This window comes from Petromyzon marinus, unplaced genomic scaffold (genome assembly GCF_048934315.1).
Source record: "Petromyzon marinus isolate PM22_M1 ecotype Great Lakes invasive population unplaced genomic scaffold, UKy_Petmar_22M1.pri1.0 PM_Scaffold_148, whole genome shotgun sequence".
Taxonomy (NCBI): domain Eukaryota; kingdom Metazoa; phylum Chordata; class Hyperoartia; order Petromyzontiformes; family Petromyzontidae; genus Petromyzon; species Petromyzon marinus.
Window position 1 is genome coordinate 5,001 of NW_027423111.1, and position 15,483 is coordinate 20,483.

At 48.0% G+C, this 15,483-nt stretch overlaps 2 protein-coding genes across 2 annotated transcripts in view; one reads left to right on the forward strand and one right to left on the reverse strand.

Moving 5' to 3' along the window:
* Positions 1-4,152, reverse strand: part of LOC142922717 (uncharacterized) — a gene marked incomplete at its 3' end in the record, with an annotated part of 4,966 nt that extends 814 nt beyond the window's left edge. The window contains exons 1-3 of the mRNA XM_076063545.1: positions 3,695-4,152; positions 2,408-2,550; positions 1,394-1,524 (exon numbers count right to left, since the gene is read on the reverse strand). Of these exons, the coding sequence (XP_075919660.1) occupies positions 1,394-1,524; positions 2,408-2,550; positions 3,695-4,116 (696 nt within the window). The remainder of the gene's footprint in view (positions 1-1,393; positions 1,525-2,407; positions 2,551-3,694) is intronic.
* Positions 4,153-8,004: 3,852 nt separating this feature from the next.
* TMEM69 (transmembrane protein 69) overlaps positions 8,005-15,483 on the forward strand; it is a 42,644-nt gene continuing 35,165 nt past the window's right edge. Inside the window, exon 1 of the mRNA XM_076063543.1 lies at positions 8,005-8,076. The gene's annotated coding sequence lies outside the window, so the exon portion shown is untranslated. The remainder of the gene's footprint in view (positions 8,077-15,483) is intronic.

Consider the following 15,483-nt stretch of genomic DNA (forward strand, 5'->3'; position numbering starts at 1 on the left):
AATTTCAACCGAGAAGATGGATTCTGGCTTAGTAATCATTGGAAAGACGTTATAAACCATTTCGGTTCTTGATTGATTGTTATTCTGCGGTGACTTTCAGACCGCAGTCCATTCTCAGGCACTGCCTCTTACTACCTCTCACACCACGGTGTATGATATGGTTTATAGCATGTTGTATAATAAGACATAGTATAACAGTGTAATGTTTAAAATAATTCACAAGGCAATATATATAGTACCGTATTTGTATAGTGAATATACAGTAGTGTGGTAGACAGTAGGGTTAGCAGAATAATACGTAGCGTAATACTACAAATCTAATAATTCACAGTCTAAAAGTATAGGGCAGTGTATAGTAACGCATTGCATAATTCAAAGGTGGGGTCTGTCTACGGATAACGATATTACACAATGTAGTTTATATTGGAAGGTATACTATTGTAATGTCTAGTGGTATAGTTTAAAGCGTTGTCATAACGAACATAGCTCGCCGCTCTGCGTGGTGCTAATCCCTCGCACCAACATCATGCCAGTCCCCCAGTTGCATGCTAATTTATATGTAAACGCCTCTATCCCCCTCCTCCGTTCCGAACGTAGATGGACTCGTCCAGTCTGAACAAAGCTCGCCGCTCTGCGTGGTCATCGTGCCAGTCCCCCAGTTACATGCCAATCTACCGTCGATATGCAAACTCCTCTCCCGCCCCTCCTCCGTTCCGAACGTAGATGGACTCATATTCTTAGCTCTTTCGGTAAAGTCACGTTGAAGGGAAACAATAAAATAATAAAATATATATAAGACAATAGATGGACTCGTCCAGTCTGAACAAAGCTCGCCGCTCTCCGTGGTGATAATCCCTCGCAACCAACATCGTGCCAGTCCCCCAGTTGCATGCCAATCTACTGTCGGTATGCAAACTCCTCTCCCCCGTTCGGAACGTAGATGGACTCGTCCAGTCTGAACAAAGCTCGCCGCTCTCCGTGGTACTAATCCCTCGCACCAACATCATGCCAATCACCCAGTTACATGCCAATCTACTGTTGATATGTAAACTCCTCTCCCCCCCTCCTCCGTTCCGAACGTAGATGGACTCGTCCCGTCTGAACAAAGCTCGCCGCTCTGCGTGGTGCTCATCCCTCGCACCAACATCGTGCTAATTGATATGTAAACTCCTTTGTCAAGGCGCTCTGTTCCTCCCACACAGCTTAAAAGACGCTGTCCATGCTTGGCAGGGTTCCCTCCAGCGCTGTCTTCCCAACAGTCCTGTTCCCTCACCTGAGGAAGGCTACTTGCGTTGTGGCCGAAACGTCGTGAGGATTTTATCCTGCTGTTATTGTTATTTTTATTATGTGTGGTGGCGAGTGCGTAGTGGTGAGCGTGTGTAAGGTCACTCACCACTCCGCGTGTCTCGCCGTGTCGAACGCCCAATGTCCGTACCTCCTGTTTAAGTGCCGTCACGTCCGCGGTGAGGGAGGACAGCTCGCCCGGTGAGGAAGCCGCGGCAGCGGCTTGATTGGCCTCTACTACTGGGACACACAGACGGAGACACGGGGAGTCACGGGGAGACACGGGAGAGAGAGAGAGACACGGGGGGGGGGGGGGGAGACACGGGGAGAGAGAGAGAGAGACACACAGGGAGAGAGAGAAACGGGAAGAGAGACACGGGAAGAGAGAGACACGGGGAGGGAGACACGGGAAGAGAGAGAGACACGGGGAGGGAGACATGGGGAGAGAGAGACACGGGGAGAGAGAGAGACATGGGGAGAGAGACACGGGGAGAGAGAGACACGGGGAGAGAGAGAGACATGGGGAGAGAGACACGGGGAGAGAGAGACACGGGGAGAGAGAGAGACATGGGGAGAGAGACACGGGGAGAGAGAGACACGGGGAGAGAGAGACACGGGGAGAGAGACACGGGGAGAGAGACACGGGGAGAGACAGACACGGGGAGAGAGACACGGGAAGAGAGACACGGGGAGAGAGAGAGACGGGGAGAGAGACACGGGGAGAGAGACACGGGGAGAGAGAGACGGGGAGAGAGACATGGAGAGAGAGAGAGACACGGGGAGAGATAGAGACACGGGGAGAGAGACACGGTGAGAGACAGACACGGAGAGAGAGACACGGGGAGAGAGAGAGATACACGGGGAGAGAGAGACACAGGGAGAGAGAGAGACACGGGGAGAGAGAGAGACACGGGAAGAGAAACACGGGGAGAGAGAGAGACACGGGGAGACAGAGACACAGGGAGAGAGAGAGACACGGGGAGAGAGAGACACGGGGAGAGAGACAGACACCGGGAGAGACAGACACGGGGGGAGACAGACACGGGGAGAGAGACACACACACAGACACAGAGACAGGCGAGGTAGTCAACATCTCTCTAGCCAGCGATGCTCCCCCACGTACGGCTCCGTATCTGTCCCTGGGCGTGCTCCAGGTCCGCTCGGAGCGCCGTGATGAGCCAGCTGAGCCAAGCGAGTCCGCAAAACCCGGCCAGAGCCAGGAGCAGGAGCCAGGGAGCGCGGGAACAGCAGCAGCAGCAGAGCGTCCTGGATGCACGCACACACAGAGAGAGAGAGACAAAATCTAGCAGCCTCCTCCCGTTGTTATTGTGCTGATGCCCTCCAATCACTCCAGACCAGATCAGCTCCACGGTAGGTCCTGGTGTCAAGGACATGGGGCTCGCATCCGCTGGTCCGTCACTATGTAGTCCAGCAGATGTTCTTGCTTGGACCCGGCACGCATCCATGATGTTGTGTGGATGCGCCGATGCCGGAACAGCGTGTTGGTAATTACAAGCCCATGGGCCGCACACAAATCTAGCAGCCTCCTACTGTTGTTATTGAGCTGATCTGGCCCATGCCCTCCAATCACTCCAGACCAGGTGCCAGCATCATGACCAAACTCGGTGCATTGAAGTCACCCAACATGATGACTCTATCCCGAGGGGCCACTTTAGCCAGCACCTGTGACAGGAGGTCATAGAAGGCATCTGACTCATCGGCTTTGCCTGCATCCCTCCACGGATGTTCATCTTCGGTGGGGGCATAAGCAACCACGACCACCATTCCTCGCCTCCGGTTGATGGGAAGGCGAGCCCAAAGTAGCCTGGGGCTTACAGCTTCCCACACCTCACCGCCAACGCTCCCACGCCCCCTTCATTCTTTTGTTCAGAAGGAGAGCCACTCTCCCCGTTGCCTGGCGGTCTCCCGCCCCGAGCGGAGGATCGTCCACCCCTCCACCACTTCCTGTTCCACCATCGTCACCTCCTCCTCCACCGTCACCACCGCCGCCACCACCACCACCATCACCACCACCATCGTCACCACCATCACCACTGCCACCATCACCACCACCACCGCCACCACCACCACCACCATCACCACCACCGCCACCACCACCGTCACCACCACCACCATCACCACCACCACCATCACCACCACCACCGCCACCACCACCACCACCATCACCACCACCGCCACCACCACCGTCACCACCACCACCACCGTCATCACCACCACCACCACCGTCACCACCACCACCGTCACCACCACCACCGTCATCACCACCACCACCACCGTCACCACCACCACCACCACCATCACCACCACCATCGTCACCACCACCACCACTACCACCACCGTCACCACCACCACCACCGTCACCACCACCGTCACCACCACCACGACGTACTTGCTCCGTAACCTCTTCACGAATCCTCTCCACTCTCCACCACCCCTCCTCTTCCCACCGCCACCACCACCACCACCACAACCACCACCGCCGCTGCTGCTGCTGCTGCTGCCGCTGTCCCGGCTGTCCCGGCTGTCCCGGCTGTCCTGGCTGTCCCCGCTCCTCAGCAGCAGCTCGTGACCCCCGCGGGCCCTGCACCTCGCCAGCGACGAGGTGGAGCGGCGGTGGCGGCGGTGGTGGCGGTGGTGACGGCGGCCGCCACCGGCGCCGGCGCCGGCCTCCTCGTCGTCACGGCCGATGCCGACGCCGATGCCGACGAGGGCGTCGAGCTGCCGGCGTTTCCTGCGCAGCTTGCGGGGAGCGGCGGGCGCCAGGCCGGGCGAGGCCGGCGGAGACGCGGGGCAGCATGGGCGGGGGTCCATGGCGGTGGTGGAGGTGGTGGTGGTGGTAGTGGTGGGGGTGGTGGGGGTGGTGGGGGTGGGGGTGGTGGGGGTGGTGGTGGTGGGGGTGGGGGTGGTGGTGGTGGTGGTGGTGGGGGTGGTGGTGGTGGTGGTGGGGGTGGTGGTGGTGGTGGGGGTGGTGGTGGTGGTGGTGGGGGTGGTGGTGGTGGTGGGGGTGGTGGGGGTGGTGGTGGTGGTGGTGGGGGGGGTGGTGGTGGTGGTGGTGGGGGGGGTGGTGGTGGTGGTGGTGGTGGTAGTGGTGGGGGTGGTGGTGGTGGTGGGGGTGGTGGTGGTGGTGGTGGTGATGGTGGTGGTGGTGGTGGTGGGGGTGGTGGTGGTGGTGGTGGTGGTGGGGGTGGTGGTGGTGGTGGTGGTGGTGGTGGGGGTGGTGGTGGTGGTGGTAGTGGTGGGGGTGGTGGTGGTGGTGGTGGTGGTGGGGGTGGTGGTGGTGGTGGGGGTGGTGGTGGTGGTGGGGGTGGTGGGGGTGGGGGTGGTGGTGGTGGTGGGGGTGGTGGTGGTGGGGGTGGTGGAGGTGGTGGTGGTGGTGGTGGTGGTGGGGGTGGTGGTGGTGGTGGAGGTGGTGGTGGTGGTGGGGGTGGTGGTGGTGGTGGTGGGGGTGGTGGTGGTGGTGGGGGTGGTGGTGGGGGTGGTGGTGGTGGTGGGGGTGGTGGTGGGGGTGGTGGTGGTGGTGGGGGTGGTGGAGGTGGTGGTGGTGGTGGTGGGGGTGGTGGTGGTGGTGGTGATGGTGGGGGTGGTGGTAGTGGTGGTAGTGGTGGTGTTACGTTGAGGTGGCGGTGGTGGTGGGGGTTGTGGTGGTGGTGGTGTTACGTTGAGGTGGTGGTGGTTGTGGTGGTGGTGTTATGTTGTGGTGGTGGTGTTACGTTGTGGTGGTGGTGTTACGTTGAGGTGGTGGTGGTTGTGGTGTTACGTTGAGGTGGTGGTGTTACGTTGTGGTGGTGGTGTTACGTTGTGGTGGTGGTGTTACGTTGAGTTGGTGGTGGTGTTACGTTGTGGTGGTGGTGTTACGTTGTGGTGGTGGTGTTACGTTGTGGTGGTGGTGTTACGTTGAGGTGGTGGTGGTTGTGGTGGTGGTGTTACGTTGAGGTGGTGGTGTTACGTTGTGGTGGTGGTGTTACGTTGAGGTGGTTGTGGTGGTGGTGTTACGTTGAAGTGGTGGTGGTTGTGTTACGTTGAGGTGGTGGTTGTGGTGGTGTTACGTTGAAGTGGTGGTGGTTGTGTTACGTTGTGGTGGTGGTTCGTTGAGGTGGTGGTTGTGTTACGTTGAGGTGGTTGTGGTGGTGGTGTTACGTTGAGGTGGTGGTTCAGGTGGTGGTGGGGGTGATGGTGGTGATGATGGGGGTGATGGTGATGTTACATGATGGTGGTGGTGATGGTGGTGGTGGTGATGGTGGTTTGATGGTGGTGGTGGTGATGGTGTTGATATTGATGTCACGTGGTGATGTTGTTGATGTCACGTGGTGATGTTGTTGATGTCACGTGTTGATGTTGTTGATGTCACGTGTTGATGTTGTTGGTGTCACGTGGTGATGTTGTTGATGTCACGTGTTGGTGTTGTTGATGTCACGTGGTGGTGTTGTTGATGTCACGTGGTGGTGTTGTTGATGTCACGTGGTGATGTTGTTGATGTCACGTGGTGGTGTTGTCACGTGGTGGTGTTGTTGATGTCACGTGGTGATGGTGGTTGATGTCACGTGGTGATGTTGTTGATGTCACGTGTTGATGTTGTTGATGTCACGTGGTGATGTTGTTGATGTCACGTGGTGATGTTGTTGATGTCACGTGTTGATGTTGTTGATGTCACGTGGTGATGGTGGTTGATGTCACGTGGTGATGGTGGTTGATGTCACGTGGTGGTGTTGTTGATGTCACGTGGTGGTGTTGTTGATGTCACGTGTTGATGTTTTTGATGTCACGTGGTGATGGTGGTTGATGTCACGTGGTGATGTTGGTGGTGTTGTTGATGTCACGTGTTGATGTTGTTGATGTCACGTGTTGATGTTGTTGATGTCACGTGGTGATATTGTTGATGTCACGTGTTGATGTTGTTGATGTCACGTGGTGATGTTGTTGATGTCACGTGGTGGTGTTGTTGATGTCACGTGTTGATGTTGTTGATGTCACGTGTTGATGTTGTTGATGTCACGTGGTGGTGTTGTTGATGTCACGTGGTGATGTTGTTGATGTCACGTGGTGGTGTTGTTGATGTCACGTGTTGATGTTGTTGGTGTCACGTGGTGATGTTGTTGATGTCACGTGTTGATGTTGTTGGTGTCACGTGGTGATGTTGTTGATGTCACGTGGTGGTGTTGTTGATGTCACGTGGTGTTGTTGTTTATGTCACGTGTTGGTGTTGTTGATGTCACGTGGTGGTGTTGTTGATGTCACGTGGTGATGGTAGTTGATGTCACGTGGTGGTGTTGTTGATGTCACGTGGTGGTGTTGTTGATGTCACGTGTTGATGTTTTTGATGTCACGTGTTGATGTTGTTGATGTCACGTGGTGATGTTGGTCGTGTTGTTGATGTCACGTGTTGATGTTGTTGATGTCACGTGGTGGTGTTGTTGATGTCACGTGTTGATGTTTTTGATGTCACGTGTTGATGTTGTTGATGTCACGTGGTGATGTTGGTCGTGTTGTTGATGTCACGTGGTGGTGTTGTTGATGTCACGTGGTGATGTTGTTGATGTCACGTGGTGATGTTGTTGGTGGTGTTGTTGATGTCACGTGGTGATGTTGTTGATGTCACGTGTTGATGTTGTTGATGTCACGTAGTGATGTTGTTGATGTCACGTGTTGATGTTGTTGATGTCACGTGGTGATGTTGGTCGTGTTGTTGATGTCATGTGGTGATGTTGTTGATGTCACGTGGTGATGTTGTTGATGTCACGTGTTGATGTTGTTGATGTCACGTAGTGATGTTGTTGATGTCACGTGTTGATGTTGTTGATGTCACGTGGTGATGTTGTTGATGTCACGTGGTGATGTTGGTGGTGTTGTTGATGTCACGTGTTGATGTTGTTGATGTCACGTGTTGATGTTGTTGATGTCACGTGGTGATGTTGTTGATGTCACGTGGTGATGTTGGTGGTGTTGTTGATGTCACGTGGTGATGTTGTTGATGTCACGTGGTGATGTTGTTGATGTTACGTGTTGATGTTGTTGGTGGTGTTGATGATGTCACGTGGTGATGTTGTTGATGTCACGTGGTGATGTTGTTGATGTCACGTGTTGATGTTGGTGGAGTTGTTGATGTCACGTGGTGATGTTGTTGATGTCACGTGGTGATGTTGTTGATGTCACGTGGTGATGTTGTTGATGTCACGTGGTGATGTTGTTGGTGGTGTTGATGATGTCACGTGGTGATGTTGTTGATGTCACGTGGTGATGTTGGTGGTGTTGTTGATGTCACGTGGTGATGTTGTTGATGTCACGTGGTGATGTTGTTGATGTCACGTGGTGATGTTGTTGATGTCGCGTGGTGATGTTGTTGGTGGTGTTGATGATGTCACGTGGTGGTGTTGTTGATGTCACGTGGTGATGTTGGTCGTGTTGTTGATGTCACGTGGTGATGTTGTTGATGTCACGTGTTGATGTTGTTGATGTCACGTGGTGATGTTGTTGGTGGTGTTGATGTCTCTGCCGCTCATCCACCGATCAGGAAGAGACTTCCCCTTACGTCATGACGCACAACCAACATGACGTCATCACGCACGAACAACTGACGTCATCAGAGCGTGGGTCACATCAACGCCCTATTCGCGACACCACCCCCCCCTGCCCGGAATAAATTATGTTAATTTTCACGTCAGTATCGTGATCACTGCGATGCATCCTGGAATAAATTATGTTAATGATTTAAATTATGTTAATGTTCAAGACGTCATCACCAACAACCAGCAGGGTCTGACAGCGCTCTGCCATGTGAGTGAACGCGCTCTGATAACCCACGTGACCCCCAAAACCACAACTCTCCTCACAACATTTTAAATAAAATTAAGCCACCCGCTACTTTAAAAACGACTAAGCGCGTACCCTGGAGCCACGCCCGTCCGGTTTTTCCGTTTTTTTTTAAATTTGACTTTAAAAAAATCTTCCGAACTAGGCCTCCTACGGGCCCTACGCGGCTTGCCTAGAAGCGCTGCGGGGAATTGGGGGTGGGACCCCGGTTGGAGCAGCCGGCCACTGGGTGTATCTCTATGGGTCTATGTGTCTCTGTAGATGTAGTGTATAGTAGTGGTGTATAGTGATACACTACACTACTATACACTACACTACTATACACTACACTACTATACACTACACTATACACTACACAACTATACACTACACTACTATACACTACACTATACACTACTATACACTACACTACTATACACTACACTACTATACACTGCACTATACACTACACTATACACTACACTATACACTACTATACACTACACTCTACTATACACTACACTATACACTATACTACTATACACTACACTATACACTACTATACACTACACTCTACTATACACTACACTATACACTATACTACTATACACTACACTATACACTACTATACACTACTATACACTATACTACTATACACTACACTATACACTACTATACACTACACTACTATACACTACACTACTATACACTACTACTATACACTACACTACTATCCACTACACTACTACTATACACTACACTATACACTACACTACTATACACTACACTACTACTATACACTACACTACTATACACTACACTACTATACACTACTATACACTACACTACTATACACTACACTACTATACACTACTACTACTATACACTACACTACTATACACTACACTACTATACACTACACTACTATACACTACACTACTATACACTACACTACTATACACTACACTACTATACACTACTATACACTACACTACTATACACTACACTACTATACACTACACTACTATACACTACACTACTATACACTACACTACTATACACTACACTACTATACACTACTATATTCTACACTACTATACACTACACTACTATACACTACACTACTATACACTACACTACTATACACTACACTACTATATACTGCACTACTATACACTACACTATACTCTACACAACTATACACTACACTATACACTACACTATTATACACTACACTACTATACACTATACACTACTATACACACTACACTACTATACACTACACTACTATACACTACACTATACACTACTATACACACTACACTACTATATACTATACTACTATACACTACACTACTATACACTACACTATACACTACACTACTATACACTACACTACTATACACTATACTACTACTATACACTACACTACTATACACTACACTATACACTACACTATACACTACACTATTATACACTACACTACTATACACTACACTACTATATACTACACTACTATACACACTACACTACTATACACACTACACTACTATACACTACACTACTATACACTACACTACTATACACTACACTACTATACACTACACTACTACTATACACTACTATACACTACACTACTATACACTACACTACTATACACTACACTATACACTACACAACTATACACTACTATACACTACACTACTATACACTACACTACTACTATACACTACTATACACTACACTACTACTATACACTACTACTATACACTACACTACTATACACTATACTACTATACACTACACTACTACTATACACTACTATACACTACACTACTATACACTACACTACTATACACTATACTACTATATACTACACTACTATACACTACACTACTATACACTATACTACTATACACTACACTACTACTATACACTACTATACACTACACTAATATACACTACACTGCTATATACTACACTATACTACTATACACTATACTACTATACACTACTATACACTAAACTACTATACACTACACTACTATACACTACACTACTATACACTACACTACTATACACTACACTACTATACACTACACTGCTATACGCTACACTACTATACACTACACTACTATACACTACACTACTATACACTACACTTCTATACACTACACTACTATACACTACACTACTATACACTACACTACTAAACACTACACCACTATACACTACACTACTATACATTACACTACTATACACTACACTACTATACACTACACTACTATACACTACACTTCTATACACTACACTACTATACACTACACTACTATACACTACACTACTAAACACTACACCACTATACACTACACTACTATACATTACACTACTATACACTACACTACTATACACTATACTACTAAACACTATACTACTATACACTACACTACTATACACTACACTACTATACACTACACTACTATACACTATACTACTAAACACTATACTACTATACACTACACTACTATACACTACACTACTATACACTACATTACTATACACTATACTACTAAACACTATACTACTATACACTACACTACTATACACTACACTACTATACACCATACTACTACACACTATACACTACTATACACTACACTACTATACACTACACTACTATACACTACACTACTATACACTATACTACTAAACACTATACTACTATACACTACACTACTATACACTACACTACTATACACTATACTACTAAACACTATACTACTATACACTACTCTACTAAACACTACACTCCTACTATACACTACTGTTGTATATGTAGGTTATGAAAATTTGATGAGAATTTGATGAAAATAATAAAAATTTAATGAAATTAGTAAAATTGCGTAATTATCCGAAATTATGTTAATCGCTGTAATTATGCGCATAAATTACACCCATTCGAGATCTAATCGTATTAATGTATGCGAGTGCTTGTGCGATTATGCTAATGCGATCCGTTATGATAATCAGGCTCTTTGACGAGTGTCCGTATACAATCGGGATGAGACGATTAATCGTGTGCAGTTATGCGAGTTCTGTGAGCGTGCCAGATCCAACTCGGCTTCGTTGTTTAACTTCGTGTTGACGCCCGGCAATGCGATTATTCCCCCTTGAACATCTACGGAGCGTGCTAGTGTGTTCACGTCAGGCCCCCAGATGCAGACCTCAGCGCAGGATGCAGCTCTTACGCGTGAACTTTCGGGAAAGAGACGCGCAGCCGCTTCCGCGTTAATCAATTTCATTTTCTCAAACTGAAACTTTTATCTCGAGGTGAAGCAACTCCCAATCGCGGTGTCAGCGCAGCGCCGTCAACGGCTGCGTTGTTTCACTTTGGGTATCGCGCGATTCATCCCCCCGCCGCCACGCGTAACGTGAGCTCGGTGAGACACAGAGAGAGAGAGAGAAAGAGGGAGTCTTCTTTGGTTCTTTCGGTAAGGTCACCACCTCGTAGAATGAGGTTAAAATAACGAAACAACGCGGTAAAATCCCCACGGCGTTTCGGCCTCGTCGCGAGCGGCCGTCTTCAGGCGAAAGGAACGGACCCGTCGGGACCGACAGAGCCTCAGTGGAACGATGTTAAGATTCGTAAGCGGCTTAACATCGTTCCGTCGAAGCTCTTGTCGGTCCCGACGGCTCCGCTCCTTTCACCTGAAGACGGCCGCTCACGAAGTGGCCGAAACGCCGTGGGGATTTTATCGCGGTTCTTCGTTATTTCGTTATTTTGTTATTCTCATTCTACGTCGGCGGCGGCGGCGGCTTTACCGAAAGGGCCGAAGAGGATGAATCCTTTGCGGTCACGAAAACTTTCGATCGAAATTTAGAGAGAGAGAGAGAGAGGGAGAGACAGTCGTATAAGAAACATGCTTACGCCATTCTAAACAAAAACCGTAAGGTCTTCTTTGGACTTTACCGAAAGAACCAAAGCAGATGAATCCTTGCAGTCACGGAAGCTTTAAATCGAAAAACAAAAACGGTAAGGCTCTATTACGGATCACTGTACTTGAATTGCCCAGGCAGCACTGCGCCCATTAGTGACCGCGTGCAATCCTTATCGGGTTAGCGGGGCGGCGGGACGATTGATTGTCACGAAACGGCATTCGCGTGGCGGGGCGATATAACGGTTGTTACTTCCCGAAAGCACAAGCGTCCGTCAGGTCGATTCGTCGTGCTCGTTCGCGGAAACATCCCGCAGGATTGTGCGATTGAAAAAACAAAACAAACGGACGACCCGAATGCTTTCGATTTTAAGCTTTCGCGACTGCGGTGAATTCACATTCTTGGCTCTCTCGGTAAAGTCGCCACGTAGGAGGGAAACAATAAAATATATATATAAAACAATAAAGATTGTCACGACGTTTCGACCGTAGCGCAAACGGTCGTCATCAGGTTCTGAAAAACACAACGGCAAGAAACATTTGAAAGAAGTGGCGGTCCTCATTTATGTATTTATTTATTAAACGGTGTTTGTATTTATTTATTTAAAAAAAAAAACATTAGCACCACGGGCAGCGATTTGGCAGTTTGTTTAGAAGGACGAGTCCATCTATGTTCTGAAAAATTAATGTATGCCGTCTTGAAAGCGACCGTAAGCGTGAACAATCAATTAAGACCCGAAATGGTTTATCAAATCCTTCCAATGATTGCTAAGCCCAGAATCCATCTTCTCGGTTGAAACTGTCTCTGTGCTCGTATGTGTGTGGATAGCCTCGTGAACGAATCTCTCGTGGTAGCCGTAAGCGTGAACAATTAATTAAGACCCGAAATGGTTTATCAAATCCTTCCAATTATTACTAAGCCCAGAATCCATCTTCTCGGTTGAAATTGTCTCTGTGCTTGTATGTGTGGATAGCCTCGTGAATGAATCTCTCATGGTAGCCGTAAGCGTGAACAATCAATTAAGACCTGAAATGGTTGATCAAATCCTTCCAATGATTGCTAAGCACAGAATCCATCTTCTCGGTTGAAACTGTCTCTGTGCTCGTATATGTGTGGATAGCCTCGTGAACGAATCTCTCATGGTAGCCGTAAGCGTGAACAATCAATTAAGACCCGAAATGGTTGATCAAATCCTTCCAATGATTGCTAAGCCCAGAATCCATCTTCTCGGTTGAAACTGTCTCTGTGCTTGTATGTGTGGATAGCCTCGTGAACGAATCTCTCGTGGTAGCCGTAAGCGTGAACAATCAATTAAGACCCGAAATGGTTTATAAAATCCTTCCAATGATTGCTAAGCCCAGAATCTATCTTCTCGGTTGAAACTGTCTCTGTGCTTGTATGTGTGGATAGCCTCGTGAACGAATCTCTCATGGTAGCCGTAAGCGTGAACAATCAATTAAGACCCGAAATGGTTGATCAAATCCTTCCAATGATTGCTAAGCCCAGAATCCATCTTCTCGGTTGAAATTGTCTCTGTGCTTGTATGTGTGGATAGCCTCGTGAATGAATTTTTTATGGTAGCCGGAAGCGTGAACAATCAATTAAGACCCGAATTGGTTTATCAAATCCTTCCAATGATTGCTAAGCCCGGAATCCATCTTCTCGGTTGAAACTGTCTCTGTGCTTGTATGTGTGGATGGCCTCGTGAACGAATCTCTCATGGTAGCCGGAAGCGTGAACAATCAATTAAGACCCGAAATGGTTTATCAAATCCTTCCAATGATTGCTAAGCCCAGAATCTATCTTCTCGGTTGAAACTGTCTCTGTGCTTGTATGTGTGGATGGCCTCGTGAACGAATCTCTTATGGTAGCCGTAAGCGTGAACAATCAATTAAGACCCGAAATGGTTTATCAAATCCTTCCAATGATTGCTAAGCCCAGAATCCATCTTCTCGGTTGAAACTGTCTCTGTGCTCGTATATGTGTGGATAGCCTCGTGAACGAATCTCTCATGGTAGCCGTAAGCGTGAACAATCAATTAAGACCCGGAATGGTTTATCAAATCCTTCCAATGATTGCTAAGCCCAGAATCCATCTTCTCGGTTGAAACTGTCTCTGTGCTTGTATGTGTGGATAGCCTCGTGAACAAATCTCTCGTGGTAGCCGTAAGCGTGAACAATCAATTAAGACCCGAAATGGTTTATCAAATCCTTCCAATGATTGCTAAGCCCAGAATCCATCTTCTCGGTTGAAACTGTCTCTGTGCTCGTATATGTGGATAGCCTCGTGAACAAATCTTTCATGGTAGCCGGAAGCGTGAACAATCAATTAAGACCCGAAATGGTTTATCAAATCCTTCCAATGATTACTAAGCCCAGAATCCATCTTCTCGGTTGAAACTGTCTCTGTGCTTGTATGTGTGGATAGCCTCGTGAACGAATCTCTCATGGTAGCCGTAAGTGTGAACAATCAATTAAGACCCGAAATGGTTTATCAAATCCTTCCAATGATTGCTAAGCCCAGAATCCATCTTCTCGGTTGAAACTGTCTCTGTGCTTGTGTATGTGTGGATAGCCTTGTGAACGAATCTCTCATGGTAGCCGTAAGCGTGAACAATCAATTAAGACCCGAAATGGTTTATCAAATCCTTCCAATGATTGCTAAGCCCAGAATCCATCTTCTCGGTTGGAACTATCTCTGTGCTTGTATGTGTGGATGGCCTCGTGAATGAATCTCTCATGGTAGCCGTAAGCGTGAACAATCAATTAAGACCTGAAATGGTTGATCAAATCCTTCCAATGATTGCTAAGCCCAGAATCCATCTTCTCGGTTGAAACTGTCTCTGTGCTCGTATATGTGTGGATAGCCTCGTGAACGAATCTCTCATGGTAGCCGTAAGCGTGAACAATCCATTAAGACCTGAAATGGTTGATCAAATCCTTCCAATGATTGCTAAGCCCAGAATCCATCTTCTCGGTTGAAACTGTCTCTGTGCTTTGATGTGTGGATAGCCTCGTGAACGAATCTCTCATGGTAGCCGGAAGCGTGAACAATCAATTAAGACCCGAAATGGTTTATCAAATCCTTCCAATGATTGCTAAGCCCAGAATCCATCTTCTCGGTTGAAACTGTCTCTGTGCTCGTATATGTGTGGATAGCCTCGTGAACGAATCTCTCATGGTAGCCGTAAGCGTGAACAATCAATTAAGACCCGAAATGGTTGATCAAATCCTTCCAATGATTGCTAAGCCCAGAATCCATCTTCTCGGTTGAAACTGTCTCTGTGCTCGTATATGTGTGGATAGCCTCGTGAACGAACCTCTCGTGGTAGCCAGATGGCTTGCAAAGAACCTCCGTCTTGTTTTACATATGTATTTTTTTTTATTGTTTTATTGCTTCCCTTCAACGTGACTTTACCCAAAGGGGGCTAAGAATATGACTCGAACGCTTCTGAGC